This window comes from Malaclemys terrapin, chromosome 6, assembly GCF_027887155.1.
Source record: "Malaclemys terrapin pileata isolate rMalTer1 chromosome 6, rMalTer1.hap1, whole genome shotgun sequence".
Taxonomy (NCBI): Eukaryota; Metazoa; Chordata; order Testudines; family Emydidae; genus Malaclemys; species Malaclemys terrapin.
This window is the reverse complement of record NC_071510.1, coordinates 82,413,354-82,437,739: the sequence shown is the minus strand read 5'-3', so window position 1 is coordinate 82,437,739 and position 24,386 is coordinate 82,413,354. Positions and strand designations below refer to the sequence as shown.

Sequence of the window (24,386 nt, the reverse complement as noted above, 5' to 3'; positions counted from 1 at the left end):
TCTGTGTGAGGAAGAGTTTCAGGGAAGAGGGCAAAGCACAGCAGGAGGCAGAAGGATAGTGTTCAGTGTTCGTGAACCCTTGCTTAGATTCCATTGCAAGGATTGTCTGTATTTCATGCTTTGTAAAGCCCCAAGTACATCACTGGTGTTAGCCAATGACGATGCGCATAATAATAGTTCTAAATGCCATCTCGGCTATTGCTATTTTGTCTGTAATAAATTATGCGTAGTTCAATACCAAAAATGGTACATTACTATAAAAGGCTAACTCCTACTGCTCCCAAAAGTCCCACCAGTCTGAGTAAACTGATGGGACTTCCTGTAGAATTCAGATCAAGTGCATTCCCTTGGTCTATTTTACTAATTAAAAGCATGGTGGGGAGGAAAAGCAGCATGTGGACTTAATAGGAAGTAAAACATTAAGAGAATCTGACTTGTTAAGGCACATGTCTAGCCTCGCTTATTCAGGGCATTGATACATACTTAAAATATGCTGGTGGTACTACATATTTAGAAGAACATCTTGCCAATGCCTTTAAATTACTATTTATTTCCTTATAACTCCACTGGGGATGATGCTTGTGGTGTCCAAACACATTTATCATTTTACTGGACATTTCTTCAGCCCTGATGCTCCACTGAAAGGTTATTTATGTGTGTATTATATGTGGGAAAGCCCAGCTGTGAAGGCTTTAGAATGAAAAGGAGTATTTCTATATTGGGACCTGATTTTTGTTTAAAAAAAAATCTTGTATTTTTAGAAACAGAAGGATTTGGGGTTTTGTTTTTTGGTATTTTTTTAAAAAATGCAATAGGACATTTGGTCATTAAAATCATACTCATGCTAACTCTTTCTTCAAGTGTTCTTTTAGGTGAGCATTGTATGTACTGTACTAGTAACTGTATATGCTGAAGAGCAAATATAGGTATTTCACATGTTGTAGTGATTTGGTAGCATTTTCTACTCACTTTGCAGTGGGGGAAATGACGACAACAAAAGGTACAGAATAATGACAAATCAGGCATACTGAGTTTCAATTTTGAATTAGTTGCTAAATCAAGCTAGAAGTGAGTGGAGTTGTCCTGCTGGATCTGAATTAGGCCCCAAACTATGAGCTACCCAGATATAGGGGAATTTGCTGAAGTCAGTATGTAGCTGCAAGGTATACATAGTGACTTATATCTGAGAGAAGCTTTGCAGAGCTCCAACTGACTCATCTCGATTTGAGGGAGAGGAAGTTCCCTTGCCACTCATCTGGTAGAAGTATGGCCTCTAGCCTCCAAAACTCCCCATGCAAGTATCAAATTAGAGCTGGGCAAAAAAATTTGGAGAACATTTTTTTGATGAATAATGAAGATTCTGTGACACCAAAACATGTAATGAATGTCAGTTTTTCCAGGGTTTTTTTTTTTTTTTTTTTTTTTTTTTTTTTAAGGGAAATACTTTGTGGTTTTTTTTTCATTTTAAAGTTAAAGGAAATTTTAAATTAAGAAATGTGAAGCTCAAAAATCAAAACAAAAAACTTTTCATTTTGGATCTAATAAAATGTTTTTATTCTACTTACACTTTTTTAAATGATTTTTTGATTTGGTAAAAACTTGGAAAAAGTTTGGTTTGACCAAAAACAAGTTTTGGAATTGCCAGCAAACCTAAATATCCATTATCTACACAGCTCTGTCAGATGTTGTAATATGTAAGATGCACCAAAGAGTTTTGCATTGAATAAGGGACCCCATTAAATGGTTGTCTTTTGTGGTTTCTTGCCACAAAGTTGACCAAGAGTAGTGATATAAAAAAATTTAAGCCATTTAAAGGGAAAGGTCTTTCAGATTAAATTTGATTGATAGTTTTCATACAAAACTACTGGTAATTTATGGGTGGTAATGGGTTTTTTTTTTTGAGCATCTGATGGGTGGGTGCTCATTAAATTTAATATTTTATCTGAACCAGTTTGCCCATCTCTAAATATCTAGTAACAGAATGCAGTAGTATACTGAATTGTTTAGAGGAGATTAAAGCAACGGATTATTTATTGGCGATTACATTCTTATACTAGCCAAATAAATGTAAGAACCTATTATAAAACTCACTCAAATTATTTTCAAACAGCCAAACATTATAGGCTACGTTTTCAATATGTCAGTTCTATTGCCTAGGTGTTCCTGCCATGCCCATAATCAGTATCTAAATTTCTACAAAAGCGCAAGAGAAAAGTGCTTTTTCCTCACTTGATAAAGCACACCCATTACAAATAATACTTAAATCAAACACACAAACAGAACTGTGTGAAACCTACTGCGTGTAGGTCTGTGGCAGGGTGAAGTCCTGCTCCTGTCTTCTGCCCTGTCGACACAGATTCCGAGACCTTCGGTTGTTAAACACCCCAGTGCAATTTATTTACATTTGCTCCTCCCACCACCTTACATCATAGTTTTTCACAGCTTCAGTTTCACATGCTGCTCAGTCACTGAAGTACACTCTAAAGTGTATACATTGCTTTAAGATCCAGCCACCTTATTTGTATTGTTAATGGGAGCTGTGGGGGAAAACACTGATCATCACACTGAAAAAATAACCTTAAACGTCCTTGCCAAATTTTAAATAGGATTTTAATTGCAAAGGAGATTAGGGGAAAATATTAATCTGAGTTTAGCCTACAGCACATATTAACAACTGAGTTTTGAAATGCTAGAAAAAAAGATTTTGAATAGACACTCCAACAGAAGCATAATTCTAGTGAAGTTTCCAGGGGCTTTGCTGTAATTTGTTTAACAAGGAGTACTGCAGGTTGCTTCTGTGTAGAGGAAACATGTCATGCCAGGACACTCTATGAGCCAGGACAACATCTTGAGGTGGCAACGGATTACATCCTTGCTGTCAATGTCCACAGCGGATTTCCCATTCTATAGCCTCCTCCTTGAAGAGCGAACCTAATGGATCGCCATCTATTCACAAATAAAGTCTTTTGGTCAGTGGAGTTACTCAGTCCTGAATTACCATCAGATTTAATTTCTGAAGATGAAACATCTCAATTTTCATAATATTGGAGAACATATCTGACACAAATGTGCTATACAATAGTAATTGGAATTAAATACAGTACTGTACCTCACAGAACTTCAGTCTCCCTGGATTTATGCAATTTGTGAACGGTTTGGAAAAGTAAATACTTTACAGTACTAACAATAGAATAATTGTTTCCTCTACCATACTGTAATTTCCCCTCTTGGCTACAACATAACTCCATTTGCTCACACTCATTCTAGTTAATAATGTAGTAAGTGTATTCACAGAACTGTAACTTTGTTCCAAGGCCAGAAATCTTGGAATCATTCTTGGTCACAAACTTGACATTTTCCTCCTGCATCTTCATTGTCTGCATATTTGCTTATCAGTCTCTCCAGAACATTGTCAGTCTAAATCCTTATCTTGACCCTGTCTCTGATGAAACTCTTATTCATGCCTTACTCATTTCCCAGCTTGACTATTGCAATTTCCTCTTTCACAACCTTCCTAAATCACTACTTTGAATTTGAAATGTAGCTGTGCACAAAAGTTAATATTCGTATGTTTTGGATTTGGGGAAGGATGCAAAGACTTTTGCTTATCCAAAAAACTACACATCATCTGTCAGGATTTTACCTATGAGATGAAATCTTTGCATGATATCACAAGTGTATTGCACCACTAAGCACTGAGTTTAAACTGAAATATAGAAACAGCATTATCATGTGTCTAGTCCAGCTTCCAAGTTTGCAACACACTCACCTTTCTGCATTATGTTGAGAAGAATGGTGGGTTTGTAAAAGAATAAATCTGGGTTTCAATCTCATTTTGTCACAGAATTCCTCTGACACGCTGGTTGAATTAGTTAACCTCTCTGTGGCTCAGTTTCGCTATGAGCAAAATGCCTAAAATCACACACAAGATCTAAGGCAGAGCTGATGATTGAACCCAGATCTGAGTCTTAGTCTGGTGTCAACCACAAGATCACGTTTCCTACCTTGTTTCCTCTGCTCACGTAACACATGTCTCCTCTTCTTCCCTGAGTGTAGGTTTGTCATAGGTGGTGAGGAGCCTTCTCCTTTGCAGTATGAAATGCTAATGTGGAAGAATTTACCTGTATTTCTCTATTTGATCCTCCATTTCAAACTCATCTTAAAAACATTTCTCTCTCTGCTTAGACAATACTCTCAAAAAGAAAATTTTTCTCAGATGCTGTGGGTTAACTCTGCAACTGCATTATTCATAAGGTAAAACTGTCAAAAGCATGTAAGTGATTTACATTATCAAGTCCCATTGACTCCTCCCAATGAAAATCAATGAGGCTTAGGAGTCTAGGGCAAGATTCATAAAGGTTGCCCTGCTTAACCCCTCCTGCGCTGTTGCATAGTGGAATTCTCAGCCCCAAGTTAGGTACCAAGGCTCCCCAATCATTGTAGGGGGAAAGGTAAGTGTCTAAGAAAAGGGATTCTCAGAAGCCAGCAAGCAGTGCAGAGACCCACCTAAGTTACTCAGGAGGGAAATACAGAGTTTAGGGCTCATATTTACAAAGGCACTTAGGTATCTAACTCCCATTGATCTGGGTACCAGGTGCCAAACGGATAAGCTAGAGATAGGCACTTCCCTCTTCATGAGACTCTGAGCCATGAACCTTCTCCTGGAGTTTGGGGCCTAAGCCAGATGAGCCCTTCTTTGCGGAAAAAGCAGATAGAGACCCACCCCAGAATACCGAATAGCCTGGTGGTTAGGATGCTTGCTTGGATGTGGGAGACCTGGCCTCAAGTCCCTGCTCCAAATGGGGAACAGAAGGGAGTCAAACTTGGGTCTCCTAAATCTTAGGTGTGTGCCTGAGCCACTGGGCACATTGGGACACATACATCTCTCCCCCAACCCCAACTGTCTTTTATGCAGGGACTAACCCTACAGGCATGCTGACAATTGGGCAGGTCTACATGGCGGTTACGTTGGCTTAACTACATTTCTCAGGAGTGTGGATTTTTTCACAACCCTGAGAGAGGTAGCTAAGCCAATGTAACTTATCAGTGTAGTCCAGCCCAAAATTGTCAGCAGATTCTCAGTTTGGCTTCATATCCTTCACCAAGCTCACACCATGGGCTAAATTTTACCATGAAGAAATAATGAAGGAAATAAGTTGCCTTATTGCAATATGTTGCTCTTTTATCCCAATTTAAATATGTATTTAATCACAAATGGACTTACTATGGTTGATGTAATTCAAACAAAATTGCCTAGTGAATAAAAAACGCTTTCATTCTGCTGCCTGAATGGAATTAATCTCATGACCAGGTGAACGTCTTCCACTATAGATGTGGTCCTATCTCCTTCATTGCCACCACCCTTTTTATCAAATAGTACTACTTTTCTACCCTTCACAGAATACCATGCCCAAGCTCAGTCATCTAGCTGTCACCCTGGCCTTCACCTGCTGCACACGCTTCCATCCCCTCACAGTATTTTATTGACTTTTTCAAAGAGTTAACAAGACATGACATGACCTCCCACCTCGCCTGTCCTTCTGTGCCTACTTTTACCAATATTGATGATTCTTGTCTGCTCTCCTCCTATTAGCTCCTCCATCTATTAGTGAGTCCAACCATTCCCTTATCTCCACTCTCAGCCCCTCCTCTTTATGATTTCTTCCCTTCACAGTATAAGCATATGCTCACCCCTTTTTAAAAAAATAAATAAAAAAAATAAAAGTCCATACTTGACCCCATCTGCCTCCTAAGCTACCATATCATCTTCCTTTGTCCCTTCACATCTAAGCATACATTACCTACAGCCATTGATTTAAGTTCCTCTTCTCTAATTCCACTCTGGATTCCCTCTGGCTTTTTATCATCTCCATTCTTCTAAACTTCTCACACAGATGTTGTGGCCAAAATTCAGAACTTCTTTTTCATCCTCATCTTCCTTGACTTTCCTACTATTTTTGACACAGTCTGTCTTGCCCTCTTTGAAATCTCGTCCTCCCTTGGTATTAACTCCAGCCTCTTATGGTTCTCCTGTCTCTCATAGGCTCCAAGGTCAGAGGGACATCTTTAACTCTTCCCTCTTCTCCCCCTATACATTTTGCATGCTTAGGAGGGATATGGGTAGCTCAGTGGTTTGAGCATTGGCCTGCTAAACCCAGGGTTGTGAGTTTAATACTTGAGGGGGCCGCTTAGGGATCTGGGGCAAAATCAGTACTTGGTCCTGCTAGTGAAGGCAGGAGGCTGGACTTGATGACCTTTCAGGGTCCCTTCCAACTCTATGAGATAGGTATATCTCTATATATATTAGGAATCACTGAATGTTTTCAGTGTATGTACTGAAAACATGTGAATGCATCTGACTCTACACAGAACCTCTCCAATATGGTTACTTTTAAGGCCAATTACCTGATGAAACAATTCAAAGCAGACTTCGTCTGGCAGAGACAATTAGAACAAATACCAAAATACTTTTCATGGGTTTGCAATCTCTGAGTTATTTCTAATCTGGACCTTTTCAGTGAACATTGTTTTCTTTTTTAAAAGCACCACAGTTCAACAACCACTGTGTTTCTATCAGCAATAAGTATAGAAAGCATAGCCGGGTGTATGTCAGGAATAGACTGTTTCTCCATGTCTTTCAATAGCCATGTGGCAACAGTAATTGTTCACCTAATATGGTGGTAATAGAAAAATTGGCATGCATATTTAACACGTATTGTCATTTTTGAAAAAAAGTTTGTGACAAGTTGGTGGCTCTTCTTTGCTTCTGTGACCATCCCAGCACGAGGTGACCACCACCATCTGCTTCACAGATCATTTTGGATATTGCTAAAATAAACATTGCAAAGAATTTGAATGCTGCATTAGGCCCTTCATTTAAAAAAAAGAAAAGAAAGTAAACTCTAATTTTTTGTTTCTGGTGCTTAGTCCCACACAAGTGCTTTGGAAATAGCTCTCTGATGCATTGTCCTACCCATCAAATATAAGGGACGATTAACAACAAGAGGTTAACAATCCCATTGCAAAACAGAATAGTGAGAAGAAAGTAGCTTCTAAAAAAAGCTATCATTTCTCTTTGGAAATCTGTAGCAAAACTAGTTTCTTGATAGGAATCTCTGGTGCATCCTAACTTACACCATTCCTCTCCTTCAATCTTCCAAAATGAGGAGAAAATGTTCACATCTGCATCCCACGGTTGGACAGAGAATCAGAGGAAAGACTCAGAAATGTGAGCCTTTACCATCAAATAATGTTTTCGTCTAAAAGGAAAAAAGGTAGTGTTGATTGGTAATGGGATAGTCTTTCATCCTTAAGAGGCAACTACTAAGCCAATTTAGCTCAGTAATGAACAGTAGGTTACCATCTAAGAGCACTTTTGTGGCCTATGTGAAATTTATTTGGTGGTTTTAACCCTGTTCTCAGTAGACAAGTCCTCATTTTACCTCTATTGACACAAATGTTCTCATGACAGTCAGAGAGCTCGGCCGAAGATGACATGGGCTTGAAGAAAACACTTTTACCCGACAAGGCAATTAGTCTAGTTTAAAGAAGGAGAGTATTGGTAGGGCATACACTACAATTTTCAGTGCTTCATCTGACCTGCTGCTAAAGAGCTCCAATTGCTTTAGGGTTCATGCTCGAGGCCCATTAATCTGGGGCTTTTCAGACGGGCTAACGTCACTTGTAAACAATGTTTTTGTTATGGATTGAGCAAAATCACCACCTTTCATTTAAGATAGTTGTAAGAAGCCAGAGCTGGTCAAATCCTGTGCACTGAATGGGGTCTTATAGGGAAAAAATGGTTATGTGATCATGTAATTAAAGATTGTAGCACAATACATATGCACAAGAGGTCCAAATAAATGTTCACAAGCAACCTTAACAGGCATTTCCTAATTCCAGTACTCACCACACACTCCAGCCAGGAGTTCTCTCTCTCCATCAGTGGATCACAGTGTCTTTGCCCAATTAGTTCCTGTTCTGCCCCCCAAATCCAGCTCGTCAGATCGGTTTTCCCCCACCTGCTCATCTCCCCTCTCAGTAGTTCCCAGCCCTCCCATTCCCTAGCTCCCAGTTGTGGTCTACTTGCCTAGCCACACTCAAGTCTCTCCCGCCACCACCTCCATGCCCAAATCTACTCTTTCCCCTCTGCATTTGAGTCAAGATCCTTTCTTCCATACATTGCCTAATGGGGGAAGGGTGGGGCTTCAGAGCACAGGACAGACCAGGAAGCGTCTCACCAAAATGGCTATTTTCTTTAAAACAAAAAAAACCCTCTGTAAAACAACATTTTCTGCTACCCTTGTTCTCTGAGAGAGCTGAACTGTTTTGGCTGAAACTTTCCCCAGAAAATCAGCCTGCTAGAGCAAATTTCAACCTCAATGGTTAAAGTCTAGCAAAGTTAAAAGGAACTGGAAAAAGGTCTTACAATGGGAAGAAATGGCCAACCTTAAGAATAGATGGCACTGTTCACTGCATAGCACAACAGACCGTGCTATGTGGATTCCCTACTGGTTCTTAATATGTACATTGTAAGCAACTGGCTAGACATTAATTCTATTTATCTGGTTTTGTCGCAGAAGCAGAACTGCTCAGCCAACATGCCGCTAGCATAGGACCATGGGGGAGGGACGGCTCAGTGGTTTGAGCATTAGTCTGCTAAACCCAGGGTTGTGAGCTCAATCCTTGAGGGGGCCACTTAGGGATCTGGGGCAAAATCAGTACTTGGTCCTGCTAGTGAAGGCAGGGGGCTGGACTCCATGACCTTTCAGGGTCCCTTCCAACTCTATGAGATATGATATATATGGAGATATACCTATTAATGTCCCATAAATTACAACTGATTTCAGTGGTGCTTCCTATAAAACATCAGGGGAACTAATGTCAAGCATTCACAGATGTATCTGCAGCATGGATGTAAGCATAGTTAATATGCAGAAGTATTTTGTACAACAAGAATGTTACTTTAGGCCTACAAATCTAATTATCAAACATTTTAAAATGAAGCAATACAATGCATAGTTCAAGAAAGTTTTTATTTCTGAATTTGTTGGCCAGTAACATTAACTGTTTTGAAAAGGAAAAATAAAAAGACATTTACCCAGAGAGCTCTTTTAAAGTAATAGTTTGCTATGTTTCTAGATACTCAAGCATGAAAAAAACAAACACTGTTTGGATTGCTTCACCATATGGTTAAATCTGTGGCTTGGAATAGTAGGGAATATTAGGAACTAGATGAGGTGGGGCTGTACATGAATATCATTGTTATATCAAACATCCTTTTTTTTTTTTAAAGTTTAGAATTCTGTAAATACAACAAACTAAATGTGAATCTAATATAAAGAGACATGCAGTAATTGTTTTATCAAACAGTTCTTTGGGATGCATAATTTACATGTGACAGAGGCCACAGTAGGGTTTTTCTTTGTTTCTAAAAATCTTCTGGAAAAGGAAACCTGTAACCACATAACTTTGAAACTGCTTTTTGGAACTCAAATTTAAAGATAGGACCAAATCTTGAAGACCAGAGACAAAACACTCACAGCACAGGTCAAGGCATGTGGAATGGTCACAAAGTTCACCTTTGTAATCTTCTGATCTTGGATTGCTGCATACCGAACCAACTGTTTGGCATAGATTAGAGCAAACAGCAGCCAAAAATGTGACCCATTCTCAACTGCTCAGTCTTACTTATATTTCTATTTTGTAGGCTAGAAAAATGAATCTAAGCATTCAGAATTGCATGATAGCATCAGCTTGGCTATACCTATCACCTGCTTGTATAACAGTTAACAGGTGTCAAATAGTCACTTCTTCTCTGAGACATAGAGCAATCTGCATTCAATGTAACTTAGGCATCTGTAGCAACTGAACAGTATTTTTCTAACAAGAATTTAGTGACTTCTGTACATCTTCCAGTTTGTTTTAGTGCCACCTTGCTCATTCTGATTACACAGCTTAGCTTTTCAAAATGCCAATGGTGATGGTGACAACTCTTAGATGCTGGCAAAAATTTTAATGTCACTGAGTATAAATATGCCTTTCAGGCACGCTATCAAAATAAGTTACTAGATAGTTTTTTAAAGGCTAAAGCTTGCAGAAATATGGAATAAACCCAAAATGCAAGCATTAATATGCAGCAGTTAATTTAATTACAGTAGCTTTTCTTACCCTTTAGAACACTGGCACTTACAAGGCTGCTCAAACAGTTAAATGAATGGCTAGATTACATAAAATCTTCAGTTTAGAAAGGGTTGATGTACTAAACAGCACATTAACAAAACTCATCTGTACAGCCATTAGAATTCCTTTGTGGCACAGTATTGAAAATATTTGGAGAACTTTACCTTCTAAAAATGCACATGTACAGTTTATACACATACTGGTTTGAGTTCACAACACCCAACTTTGTGTATTCTAATCAGGTAGTTAGATACAAAACTACATGATTTGCATTGATGATGACCCTTAATTGTAGAAATAGTTTCTTTTTAAATTTGATAAGACCTGCATCCATTATTACTGTCTATTTGTATAAGAAGTGTTTTAAAAAGTATTAAAATTGCAGATGTAATTTAAACCAGAAGTAGTATGATTAGTGTACATAAATGTGTTGGCCATGAAATACACAGGAATTTATTAAATGAATTAATAGTGAAGTGAATGCATTTCTGTAACCATATTCTATGATAATGTGGATTTTTTATTCCTACCAGAGTTGGTCTTCCTGTTCTAGGAATGTCTTTTTAAGCACACAGAAAGAGACCTCTCAAACTGATATATATTTATTAACTTTGTTTTCAATTGCATGGCTTAAAAATAACCACTTTGAAATCCAATATACAATGCACGTGAATGACCTTTGCAGAATTTATAACAACATCAATAATCAAAATACGGGTCTTCAATTCCAGAATTACGTTTTGTTAAACTGTACACAATGGTCCACTAACAGGAGAAAAAAAAAAAAAAAAAAAAGGAAAGGCTTGCCAAAAGTATGGCCCATCCAATACACGCAACAGAGAGCTAGAGGGGTTAGAATATGCTTTTCATCTTTTTTGCTGCTCAAAGTTCATTAAGCCATTGGCTTGACAGAAAGATATTCTTGACATTCTTCAGTTGCTACTGTGCAAACAGAATACTGAAGGCCATCACTATACAGCACACAGCTACATATGGACTCTTCCGTTCACCTGGTGGAAAGAATTAAAGTGAATTACTGACCAGATGTCACCACAGGAGCAGGCAGACATTATATCTAATGTATGATATAATAATTACAATCCTGTTTAAATTAGTAAAATAGAAGATTATATTCAGTAGTTACTCTTGAAAGTATTGTAAAAATGTGAATGCGGCTATTTTAGGATGTTGAAGGAAGGTGCAAGAGAGGGTGGAGAAGGGAAAAATTGTAAGTGAAAGATATAGAGGCAGATTTGCTGTTGCATCCAAGGTGCACTTGGCAAAACAGGGAGGAGGGCATCAAGAAGCCAGTTATGGTTCCCCGAATCTCTGCCTAGCTCTGTCTCAGTACAGTTTAGCTTAAACAGCTCCCCGGCTGCTCTATATCCATTGAGAACAGATGTAGCTCATCAGTGCTTGGCCATGCTCCCTCCCATTACACCCTCTACACCAGCATTTCTCAACCTTTGGGTCGGGGCCTAAAAATTAGGTCGCCAAAATGTTTCAAAGGGCCATGTAGCAGCTCCTATCCCACAGGGTTGGCTGGGCTCACCTCCCTGCTCCAGCCACTGCAATCTCTGGTGTCCGAGCACCACTCAGGTTTGGCCCAGTCATCATGATGCCAGGAATCTGGGTAGGCCAAATTTGAGTGGCACTGCAACCCCGTGAGCCAGCTCACAACTCCACTCTTACAGATTTGGTCCAGTCAGGGGGTCTGGGCCAAAACTGAACTCTGCGGCAACACTAGAGGTTGCAATGCCCACAGCAGAGAGCCAAGCCCAGCCAGCCCCATAGCACAAGTACTGCAGGAGCTGCCCGTGTGGGGTGAATGCCAGGCAGGACTCAAACCCCCCTCCCCGGGGGCAGGATCTGACTGAAACCACCCCCTGGGTATGCTGTAACCAGAGCAAGGCAAGTGCAGCAGGGCAGCGATGCCAGGCGGTGTGGGACAGTGGGGTTTGGGGAGGGAGCACCACCTACACCCCCTGACTCACCTCAGCAGGCTGCTGAGTCTGTTTGGGTTGGGGGGCTGCAACCAAAAAATCTGGAGGAGCATGTGACCCCAAGTGCATCCCCCTCCCATGCATCCCCTCTGGTAGGGGGTGCAAATATGCTTGCTTGCCCCAGATGCCAAAATGCCTAGTTATGGCTCTGCCCCAGGGCCTCCACCTGCAGACTAATTACAGAGTTGCGACAGGCCATAAATATTTACAAATGGGTCATGAGCCAAGGTTGGGAACTGTTCTACACCCAGCCTAGGAGTGGTGTAGGAGCCAGCTCTCAGAGGAAGTTTGCAGCTAACTTGATATGCCCAGATTCCAGCTCCTTTGTACTGCTAGAGAGGCATAATATAGCCAGAAGGTGGAGAGAATCTGGCCCATACATTTTCAAAATGATAACCAGGATTAAAAATACAAAGAGTACCAGAGATATCTATTGCAGAAACATTTCTTCCAACTATTGCTACTGTTCTAATTATGTCAAAGGTTTCTATAATCCTGAACTATTTGTTTGCACTACTTCCAATAAACAACAATCATAGCTCTATATAGGGTCAGCTCCAGGGTTTGGCCGCCCCAAGCAGCCAAAACAAACAAACAAACAAAAAGCCACGATTTGCGGCGGCAATTCGGCAGGAGGTCCTTCGCTCCAAGCAGGAGTGAGGGACCGTCCGCCGAATTGCCGCTGAACAGCTGGACGTGCCATCCCTCTCCGGAGTGGCTGCCCCAAGCACCTGCTTGGTAAGCTGGTGCCTGGAGCCGGCCCTGGCTCTATATGAAGTTACATTCATTCAATGAACAGATTTCTTTGCGGTTTCATTGTCTTGTAGATCAAGGAGGACTTTTCTTGCCCCTCTGATCCAGAATTAAGTTATGGAATCTCCATCATTGGAGAGTTTTAAGAACTGGTTAGACAGACACCTGACAGGAATGGTCTAGTTATTACTTAGTCCTGCCTTGAGTGCAGGGGACTGGACTAGATGACCTACTTAGGTCCCTTCCAGTCCTTCACTTCTTTGATTCTATGCCACTGGGGCCTCTCAAGGCATGAGAAAGTTGAATATGAAAAAAGAGACTGGAACATGAACAGGCACAGGATCACTATATTGGAGTTGGGGCTGGGATGTCTGCCGCTGTGTGGAACCCACCCTGCCGCCGTGAGGGCTCATCTTCGCAGACATCAGCACCAGTTTAACTTAACGTGTGTGCGCGTGGACATTCTTATTTCAGTTTAGCTTCAAACTCTTCCTAAAGGACTTAAGCTAAATCAAATCAGCCTGGTTCAGAACAGAGTAAGTGTCTACAGGCGCACACTTGCACTGGTTTAATATCACATTAAACTAAACCACTGCAAGTTGGAGTACAGATAAGCTCTGAATGAGACATTACAGCCTGTGAGAGGGAGCTGATTGGAGCATAGCACAAGTCCCAGGCTGCTGGTGTTAGAGGAGCGATGGCAGAAGAGGTGGGGAAGGGATAGCTCAGTGGTTTGAGCATTGGCCTACTAAACCCAGCGTTATGAGTTCAATCCTTGAGGGGGCCACTTAGGGATCTGGGGCAAAAATCAGTACTTGGTCCTGCTAGTGAAAGCAGGGGATTGGACTCGACCTTTCAAGGGCCCTTCCAGTTCTATGAGATAGGTATATATTATTATATATTTTAGCCACACCCCAACCTTTTATATGGTGGTTATATTTATATCCTCCAACAAAGTGAGCAGTTGTGCATTTGGTTTCTGCCCTTCCTCCACTCAGCATCACCCCATTTATCTCATTGACAGTTCTCTCTCTGCTGTCTGCTGAAAAAAAGCTTCCTACATGAGAGTGCATGGTCAAACTAGAGAAGGAGGACTCTGGTAATACATTAACAAAACAAGAATGATCTTTGAGAGAAGATTTTCATTTTTAATCATTTTGGAATGTAAAGGCACAGAGTTGACACTGTTTGGTGTTAATGGAGCCCAATTAAATTTCCCTTTGCTATTAAGGACATTCTTGAAAGTTCATCTCTCAACTAGAAATTTTTTTTTCCAAGCTGTAGTTTCCAGAAAAAGTGTTTGTAAAAGAAAAAAAGCTGCCAGAGCTCTTGAATTGGTACAATATTTATGTTGAATCTACATACAAATACTTTCTTTCACATTACTCCTGGGGGACTTCTGCATCACTGTGCATGTGCAGAATTCATGTCCCCCACAGATTTCTTTGCTTTCCCTGCAGAAAAATGATTTTCTGACAGGGAAGCTGCAGGAGCAGCCACACACCACTCCCTAGCTGTGCAGGTACTTCTTTTCAGGAACCCAGAGCAGCAAATAACCACAGGGCTGGGGACACTCCAGCCAGTGGCTCCTATGCTTAGCCGGAATCAGTTGCTAGTCCCGGCTGCGCTGGAAGCAGAAGAGGATGGGACTCCCTCTTCCCCTGCAAGGAGTGGCGGGGGCTGTGTCAGACCCACCCCCAGAAACCTCTCCCAGATGCAGGAAGCTCAGCATCCTGCCCTGCTTCCTGCCCCCATCGCTCCTCCGCTGCGGGGGAGAGGTCACTGTAAGGGGAGCTGCCCCCCATCTGCCCAACTCCTGTGCATCCGGACCTCCCATACCCAGACACCCCCCATCAAGCCTCACCCCATATACCCAGAACCACCCTAGCCCTCCATAACCAAACCCCACCGAAGCTCAACCACTGTATCTGGAGCTCCCTGCCCCCAGACCACCCCCACTGAGCTCCCTGTACTCAAATCTCCACCCTGACGAACCCAACCCCCTGCACCATCCTGACCCCCACATCCAGACCCCCATGCCACAGACCCCCAATTAGTTGCACCCAGACCCCCACCCCAACTCCCCCAGCACCCAGACCCCTCTGCTGAGCACCAACCACCTTCACCTGGAGGCTCCTGCAGAGTCCCATTGCCCTGCACCTGGAACCCCCCCAACAAGCCTCTGTGCATCCAGATCCCCCCACATCGAGCTGCCTGCAGCTAGAATGTCCCACACAGAATCCTCTCCCCCCACACCTGGATCCCTTCACACTTGGATCCTGCCTGGATGAGCCTGCCTGCCCCACACCTGGTGACCCTGGCACAGAAGGGCAGGGCCCCAGCGTGTTTCTGGGCCAGGCCCAGGCCTTGTGCTGTGTCAGGGTCAGGTGCAGCCTTACCACTGAGTTAGTGTCCCCAGGGTGGGGGGATTGGGAGGCTGCAGGGTGATGTCCCACCTTCGTGCAGCCAGTGAGTGGCCTGTGTTCCCCACTGCCATGCTGGAGCCTCTGCATTTATTTATTGACAAATAAAACTTGCAGAATTTTAAAATATTGTGCACAGAATTTTTATTTTTTTGGCGCAGAATGCCCTCAGGATTATCAAATGCAGGTCCTCCAATTTTGAGTAACATCTTGCCACTGCAAAAGAAAAATAAAATACTCAGTGACACCCCCAATAAGTAAGGGGGGCTACCACAATGGCATTACAAGACTTCGTCATCATCTGGCACAATTTAACTGAACCTCAAATAACTCAGTGAATTAATGTCTGGACTTTCACATGTGTTTAAAATTAATTTTTGAGGAAGTACACTTTCTCCAGGTTAGAGTATTACAATTTTTATATGAGTTTTACTTTCCTGCTCTTAATTTTCTTGAAAGAGACATCACCTTGTGGCACGTTTAAACAGCTTTTAGCACAACTTCATAAATACGTAAGTACTTGCTTGTTTTCAAGGCTTTTATATATATGAATATGAAAAGGTTGCTTAAACCTATTCTGCAAATTAATTAAAAGATAAACGAGATTTGTTTAAGCCTACATTTTGGTGGAAGTATTTGTGCATATCTTCTAACATTTTATTTGATAATAATAGTACATAAATATCTCCAAAGCCATTTTCCTACACTGAGTATGTCATGACGTCATATTGGACGAAGGAGGGGGAGAAGAACAGCGGAAATGCCAAGATGCAACCTACCATGTCAGGAAACATAATCCAAAGGAAGGAAATCAAACCAAACCACACAGTGAACATGCTGAAATGTTTTCATAATCTATTTTTCTCAGACAAAAGAAATATAAAATCTTGTACGAGACCAAAAAAACAATGTCTGAGCCCACACTGATACATACAGATAGATAGATGCACATCTGTGTCGTAACCCATACTTTATCTTTCATGTGCTCTGGGGAGTGGTCCCACATCTTTAGTATGAAGGTGTGAAAACTTCTGATGCGTGATTGTGTTGATGAAGTGATCGCTATGCACAGCATCAGGAGTGTATGATAGCAGCTTTGGCACAAGAAAATAAATTCCTGGATAGAATCGGAGAACTTTTCTTGGCACTGAAGATGAAGCTGTGTGCATGGAGAAGATTCAGTGTCTGAGAGATGGCCCTGTGTGCTGCTGACTGCAATGGAGCTCTGATCAGGATGTCATCTAGGAAAGGATACAGGTGAGTTCTGTGAAACCTGAGTCTGGCTATTATCACCACCAAACTCTTTGTAAATAAACCTGAGGGCTGTGTGGGGCCAAACAAGAATATCCAGTACTGATAATGTTTCCTGCTCCAGGCAAGCCTCAGAAGTCTGTGACTGCACAGTCTGATGGGGATATGGAGATATGTGTCTGCTAGATCTACTGAAATGAAGAAGTCCTACTGAGAAGTCAAGGTCTCCATTCAAAATTTAATTTTCTTCATCTATTTATTGAGCCCTTTGAGGTTGAGAATACCTCCCAATACCCCTCATGCACTTCTGTACAATGAAGATGATGGAGTAGAACCTGGAGAAACTTTCTTCTGAGGGAACACTCGCTATCTCTCCCATATCTGGAAGATGAGATATTTTGTTCTGGATCAGACTGTGTTTTAGGGGTTGTTGGAAATAGGTGACTGGATAACGAATGAGTGAGGGGATGACTCAGGTTGAAGGAATATCCCTGGCTCACTATTTCCCTAACCCACTTGCCTGTGATCAATGAAAACTATTTCTCCTGGAAATGGGACATCCTGCCTTGCTTCAGCATTAGGCAGAAGCCTATGTGACCTTTGTCATAAAGTGGATTAAGGTCGCAGATCCTTCTGGACTTTCCCTTTGGCTCTCGATTCTACTGTTTTTCCTTGGGGAATCTGTTGACCCTTTTCTGGTACTTCTGGAGGAAGAGGAGCGAAAACAGAGCCTCTCTCTGAAGCACTGTCTATATTCTATTCTGAGGGTCCTTAGTGGGGAAGGGAGACGCTGTTTGGATTTTGCTGCATTGTCAGCCAACACCTTATCCAGCTTTTTGCCAAAAAGGAGGAAGCCTGTAAACCTGGCCAACCACCAGACTTACTTAGAATGAGTATCTACCTTCCAGGGACACAGCCATTGGTGATGCCTGGCTACTGAAGTGAAAGCCATGTCTTGGTCTAAGAATCTCACTGCACCTATTGAGGCATCACCTACAAATGCTGTTACTAGGGAGACTTTCTTTAAAGTGGAGCCAAAGTCAGGATGATCTCTCTCATTAAGGGCTTTGAGATCTTCCAACCAGGAAATAGATGCTCCTGCAAAGCAGGTAATTGCCAGGGAGCCCCAACCACCTACACACACAGCCCCTGCTGAGCTCCAACCATTTTCACTTAGTCCCCCGTGCAGACTCCCATTGCCCCTGCACCTGGAACCTCCCTATGCATCCAGATCCCCCACTGAGCTACCCACACCCAGACTGCCCCACACAGAACCCTCTTACACCCATTGGGATCCCCCCACACTAAGTCCCTCTGCACTTGGATCCTGCTGCCAGGCTGAGCCTCCCTGCCCACATCTGGTGTGCCTGGCGCAAAAGGGGCAGGGCTCCAGGGTGTTTCCGTGGCAGGCATGGCCCTTGTGCTGTGTCAGGGTCAGGTTTGGCCTCATTGCCAAGTCCCTGTCCCAGAGGGGCGGGGGAGGCTGCAAGGTATTCTCCCACCTCAGTGGCCTGTGCTCCCCACTGCCATGGTGGAGCTTCCACATTTATTTATTGTAAAAAAATAAATAAATTGCAGAACTTTAAAATATTATGCACAGAATTTGATGCAGAATTCCCTCAGGAATATGGGGCGCTGTACAGATGTGATGGTGGGACTGTGAAGGGGCTGCTGGACAGTAGGGGGATCTGTGGGCGGGGGAGCTGGGCAGGGGGGTATGGTGTGCAGGGTGCTGTGCAGTTGTGGTGGGAGGTCAGCAGGAGGGGTCTCTGGGCAGGGGATGCTGGGCATAGTAGGTCCGGGGCATAGGGATCTGTGGGGGAGATCTCTGGGCGAGGGGGCGCTAGGCATAGCTAGTCCGGGGGCATAGGGATCTGTGGGGGAAGTCTCTGGGTGAGGGGGTGCTTGGCATGGGGGCAGTGTGGAAGGGGCACGCTGGCAGTGCAGGACTGGGTGGGCCAGTGTGAGTCTAGCAGTTGTGGATTTGTAAACAGTGCCCTTGTGCTGGGCTGAGTGGAGCCACTCTCCCCACACTGCGCCTCATTGCCCCCAAGCAGCCCCACGCTCTGCAGACCCCATCACATGCCCTATTTCCCCAATGGGGGCCCACAAATATGTTTGGCGCTGGCCCACAAAAAGTTAATCCGGCCCTGCCACTGTCTGCTGCTGTGGAGGCAGAGAAACTGCAGCAAGTAGGAGCAAACTGGGTGTGGCCAGCCTGCGCGACACCAAACTGTGTATGGCCAGACTGTTCCCCCTCCATGAGCTGCAGAGAGAGGAGAGCAATCCACAGGTTCAGAATTGTGGGAAACACTGGGCTGCAGAAAAATATTTCAACCACATATTTTAATTATTCAACTTTTGATTGCAAGCGTTCCACTGTGTTGAATTAGAAAAGAAAATTGTATGCAGTCTCCTACACTGAGTTTCCTGATGTCAGTGTCACAAATGACCTCTCATTTGGGCAACATAGACAACCCCAGCACTTTGTTTATAGTGAGAAATACTTCTTACCATTTAAATAACTAGACAAAAAAATGGAAACAATTAGTTTTCATTTAAACTTGAGGTGGCAACTAGCAAGAGCTACACAAATAAGTATATGTTGGCTATACATATATTGTACAATCTAAACTTTAGCATTTCATTTTTCTTTTAAATGCTTTATTCACAGAAGAAAGGTATACCTGATGGTTCTTTACTTGTCACACCCACACAGAACTGCCACTGAGCTGTACCATTTCCCCAAAAGACATTTGAAATATAAAGTTAACCACAACTGGCATCATGGAAGGCTAAATTAATTATGACTTCAATTAAAATGAAAATTTCCCTCTAGGTCACAGTTGACCAACCTCTTTATACTTGCCATTTGGCACCAATGGCTTTTCAAGAATAGCTGAAAAGGGTAGAGAAGCTAACCAAGAAGGAGAATGGAAAGGTTATTTATGATGAAATAGAATTTTACTACATGAAAAATTCCAGGTCCCTTTATTATTATTATTATTATTATTATGAGAAATTACTGCCCAAAATCAGACATTTACACTTAGAATTTCTAATGGGAAATAACTCTTAACAATATAGGTAAATTTTGCACGTTTATTATAAATCAAAAGAAATATTATTATTATTAATTACATATGTAATATAAGGAATTAACAAGGCCTAGTCCAAAGGATTTTGTAAATTTAACAATGTAGATATTAATAAGCACTCAGCAACAAGTCCACTTAACACTACAGAAACCTGCAATCACAAAACCAGTCATGCAAAATCCTACAGGATCTCATACCATCCTGCATTTTTAAGCTGATATATGAGTATATATATTTTCATGTCTATGTACAGACATATAATCACTGAAATAATATTGTGTATTATGGAAAGAGTTTGAGCTAGCTATCAGAGCCAAGGAGAAAAAACACACTTACCAATCCTGGCACACTTCCAGAATATTCCCAATAATCTGTATAGATATATAAAAAGTTGTTAAAGTTCTACATTTAATATGATAATTTAAAAATAATTTAAATGACCTTTGATGCATGATTTACTATTCAAGTTTTTTCTCCATACTGAAACAGTGTATTAGAGCACTAACTTTTCACCTCTGAAGACTTGATCAAATTAAACATTTGAACTCATCCTTTTCTTGCCCTTCCAAAACACCAACACAAATGGCAGTCTCTGCCAACAAAGTGCCAGGGCAGAAATAGTGCTCTGCCAACCTGTTAGGGGAAACTTACACAATATTTGCTCACATGCCCATCTCCTAATGGTTTTTTGATATCTAAATTTTTTCACTGTTTATATTCTTTACTCCGCATTCCTCTCAGTTTAGGCAATAAAAGTAGAGAAAGTATCTTTCTGAGGTGCATATATAACAACGCACACCTTTTGTGTTGCAAACACAAGAGAAGAAAGTTTACATTTAAACAAATCTGTTTTCATTGGAAATTAATTGAAAATGGAAGCATTACTATTAGTGTTATGTTTTCCAAAAAATTATTTGAAAAATCTAGATATGGGGCCAAATTTTACCTTGACAGAGTTCCTTTCAGTTAAGCCTTTTTCAGGCTTTTCCTTCTTTACCAAACTGTGATTTAACAGTATGTCCAGATGCATGTTCAGAAGAGTGGCAGAGTATAGGTGACACACAATTTAAAAGCTTTGGCACCCCAAGAAAGACAGATATCACTTGAAACTGATGAGTTGAGAGGAAGAATGTACTGTTCTCAGTTGAAATGATAGAGTTATTTGTTACTAAAAAGTTCGTAGATGAAAACAAATTGCTTCATTTTTGGGGGCTTAAAACTCCTGAAGTGGGTGATAAATGGAATTTTTTCCATCCCATCATCCCAAATGGTATCAGAAAGACCACTGTACAGGAAGGATATAGCACATGGGAGTACTCAAGATACTTCCAAGTAAGAAAAGGTTTTTAAAAGTTTGTTTTGCTGCATTAGCTAGGTACAGTTCAATATTATTTTGGCAAAGAGAAAATCTAGCAGCAAATACGAGGGGCCTCTTAAAGATTATGGGGGTATATTATATCACTTTGCTGTATCATCTCCCATCCATCAAAGATGAGATTGTATTTAAAGTAACAGTGACTCAACAGATCCAAATTTTCTTTCTTAGTACAGAAATGTAGCTAATAAATATTACTGCTGATCATTTCTCAAGAGCAGCGAACAGGAAATAGTAATACTTTGCTGGTCCTAATTTAGAGCAGGCATAATGAGGTACATACTTTTCTGTGGTAAGATGAAATATCACTAGAATTCATTTTATCCAGTATGTCTAGACATTCCCAACTAAGCATGGAATATTCTAGCACAAAGGGACAGGGGCTTTACAGTATATGAGTTCTTTGTAAATATCTAACTTTCAGGAAACTAAGTGTTGGCCTGGAAGCAATGAAATTTCATTTTCTGGTACAAAGTATTCAATGTATATAACAAAAATAAAATGGCACTTCCAGCATCTATGTAAATACAAACCTACAGATCAAACGCTTAAGTCATCCACTGTGACAGCACCCTTTGAAAACATTTCTGGTGCATAAAGACAGTTCTATTGTACTTAAGAGAGATTTGCTTCAAGAGTAAACATAGTAGCTCCAGATTAAAGGAAGTATTACATGCCAAAAACAGCACTAGAATTTTAATCAGTAAAATAAATATTCTAACTTCTTACTGTGTACACCTCATTGACTATTGTCTTATCCTCCATAAGCAGAAACTCAGATAAAAAATAAAATCTTTTAGTAAATCTTCATGTCTTTCCTTCTTTATTAATGTCAAGAAAAATCCCTCATGACAATGGTAATGGTATGGTTTTCTTGTGTAAGGACAGATAAATGTTTTCATACTAGTTTTCCAAATAGAAAAGGCTGGTGTATCTTCTTATATAGACATTCAAGTACAAGTTAAAAGAAAACCCCAGTGTGATAAGAGCTATTCTAGCTACAACACAGAGTAAATCATTTTTAAGGATTTTACAAATACAATCTTCTTAGTAAAGAATTATTAAAAAATTGGTCTGTTCTGAAAAGTACATGTAGAAACAGCAGGATAATATATAGTTATTGTTCTTAATGGCTTCCAGATCAAATTGGCTGTATTTTCAAGCAAAAAGACAGTATTTTAAATGACAGGCCTGCAAACTCAACATGGGATCTAAATATCAAACTCTATTCTTCCTGGCTCAAACATCATTGATAAATGGGTTGCATATGTGTGAATGAGGACAGAATTTAGTCCAGCAATTGGTACCTCATTTACCATTCTGTTGAGAAGCAACCAGAACAGAATCCAGCTCAGTGTCCCACAACAGCTGGTCCAGCAATATTAACAGAAATAAGTAATAAATACTAATATAAATACTGATATGACTTGGAGTACACCGATGGAGAAAATTTGTTAAATAGGTTAGTGCCCTTTTCAAACTGTCATTTTCCAGAATAGAACCAGACTTTAAGACTCAAAGTGGATAATACCATGTTGGCAGTCTAATGAGGCAAAAGAGGACAACAATAGCAAAACCAATTAAAATAATGAGAATCCAATTATATGTTTGGAAAGTAGAAAATTTCCAGAGTTGTTCTAAGCAACGTTCCCTCTAATTTATTCCATCCATGTGTGGAATGAGTTTGTTATGTGCACCAATATTGAGGTAATGTGCGGATGTGCGCCACCAGTAGAAACAAAAAACCTAGATATAATATATATATTTTTAAAAGTTACCATAGAGATAATTACTCCAGCCAGGTCAGGTTAGGCATTTTAGAACTCACTACTCAAAGAATTAAATTTTAGCATAAGAGAGAAATAAAATTATGAAATGCAGAGCAGTCAAAAAACTAAAATAACAGCACTTTGCAAGAATAAAACTACAGAGAATGTATGTGTATTGCAGGAAGTTCCAAGAAGTAACAGCAACACCACCACAAGTTTGTGTTGGAAGGTATGTGTGAGAGATAGAGACTGTGTGTGTGTGTGTGTGTGTGTGTGTGTGTGTGTGTGTGTGTGAGAGAGAGAGAGAGAGAATGTGTGTGAGTGCGAGACAGTATGTGTGCACGTGCATGCAAGACAGACTGCGTGCGCGCGTGTGTGCGTAAGAGAGAGAGAAACGGGGTGTGTGTGTGTGTGTGTGTGTGTGAGAGAGACACAAACACACAGAGACAGTGTGTGCGTGCTAGCTGCTGGAAAAGTGCATGAAAGACCATGCACTGTCTCTTTAAGCACAGGCGCTCTCACCAGTCTGAAGGCTCATTCAGATGGCAGCGGCTGCAAGCAGCTCTGTTGAACTCCCAAGCCCTGTCCCCCCACCCCTGCTCTGCGGAGATGGGGTAGATGGGTGGGGGAGGGGGACACCCTGATGTCAGAACCCTTCCCCCCAGCTCTGCACAGCAACAGGAGGGTCCCGGGAGCAGCTGGCCAAGGGCTCCAAGGCAGAGGGCAGGAGCAGCGTGGCAACACAGCAGTGTGGGGAGGGGCATCTGAAGACAAGTCACCGGATGTGCGCGGCTCTACTAATCAAGTGCGTGGCATTTGACTGACTCTTGTACGACCATGCAGGTGCGCAGCTTAGAGGCAACACTGGTTCTAAGGCAAGTTCCTTTAATATCTTTGAAAGATATTAAAACAGCATGATGAGAGACTACTTACTTCTATAGAGATAATGAGGCTTTGTTCGATAAAATATTTTGAAAATTCATTTTAATCTGAATTCCTAGTTAAATGTTTAACTATCTGTGGTACTATTTTCCTTCATACTTGTACCCTCAAAGACTTAATTTAATAGAACTATAATAAAAGGTTCCCCCCCCCTTCTTTCCATCCCCACCTTAAAAACCACACAAACATAGTACATGCACATCTGTGAGAATAAATGGAAGTAGAAAAACTGATAGATGACCAAATAAATCTTTTTCTATAGCTAAGTTGTTAGAGTTTAAGTTAATAAGCACCTGTTCAGGCAGAAAGTTAAAAATCTACAGAATAGCTCTACAGGCAAGATTTGCTAGGGTTTGTTATATTTATATATGTGTAAAAAAAAAAATCTCGACTATAAAATTCCATGGTCACTTGCAAATGCCATTTTATCCTCTTCATTTTATGAGATGCCCATTTATGTCAGCAGCATTTTTAATTTTAAGATGAGAAAAATCTTCTGTAAGGATGAACAAACTACAACACTGTTGACTTACATTCTGAAGTATGTAAAGATGATGTAAAATGCCTAGTACCAAAATTTCAATCTATTT

General features: G+C 41.1%; 1 protein-coding gene across 1 annotated transcript in view; it reads right to left on the bottom strand.

Annotated features, from left to right (window-relative positions):
* Nucleotides 1-9,016: 9,016 nt before the first annotated feature.
* Nucleotides 9,017-24,386, bottom strand: part of TMEM167A (transmembrane protein 167A) — a 28,803-nt gene continuing 13,433 nt past the window's right edge. Inside the window, exons 3-4 of the mRNA XM_054031806.1 lie at nt 20,047-20,081; nt 9,017-11,192 (exon numbers count right to left, since the gene is read on the bottom strand). Of these exons, the coding sequence (XP_053887781.1) occupies nt 11,122-11,192; nt 20,047-20,081 (106 nt within the window). The 3' untranslated portion in view covers nt 9,017-11,121. The remainder of the gene's footprint in view (nt 11,193-20,046; nt 20,082-24,386) is intronic.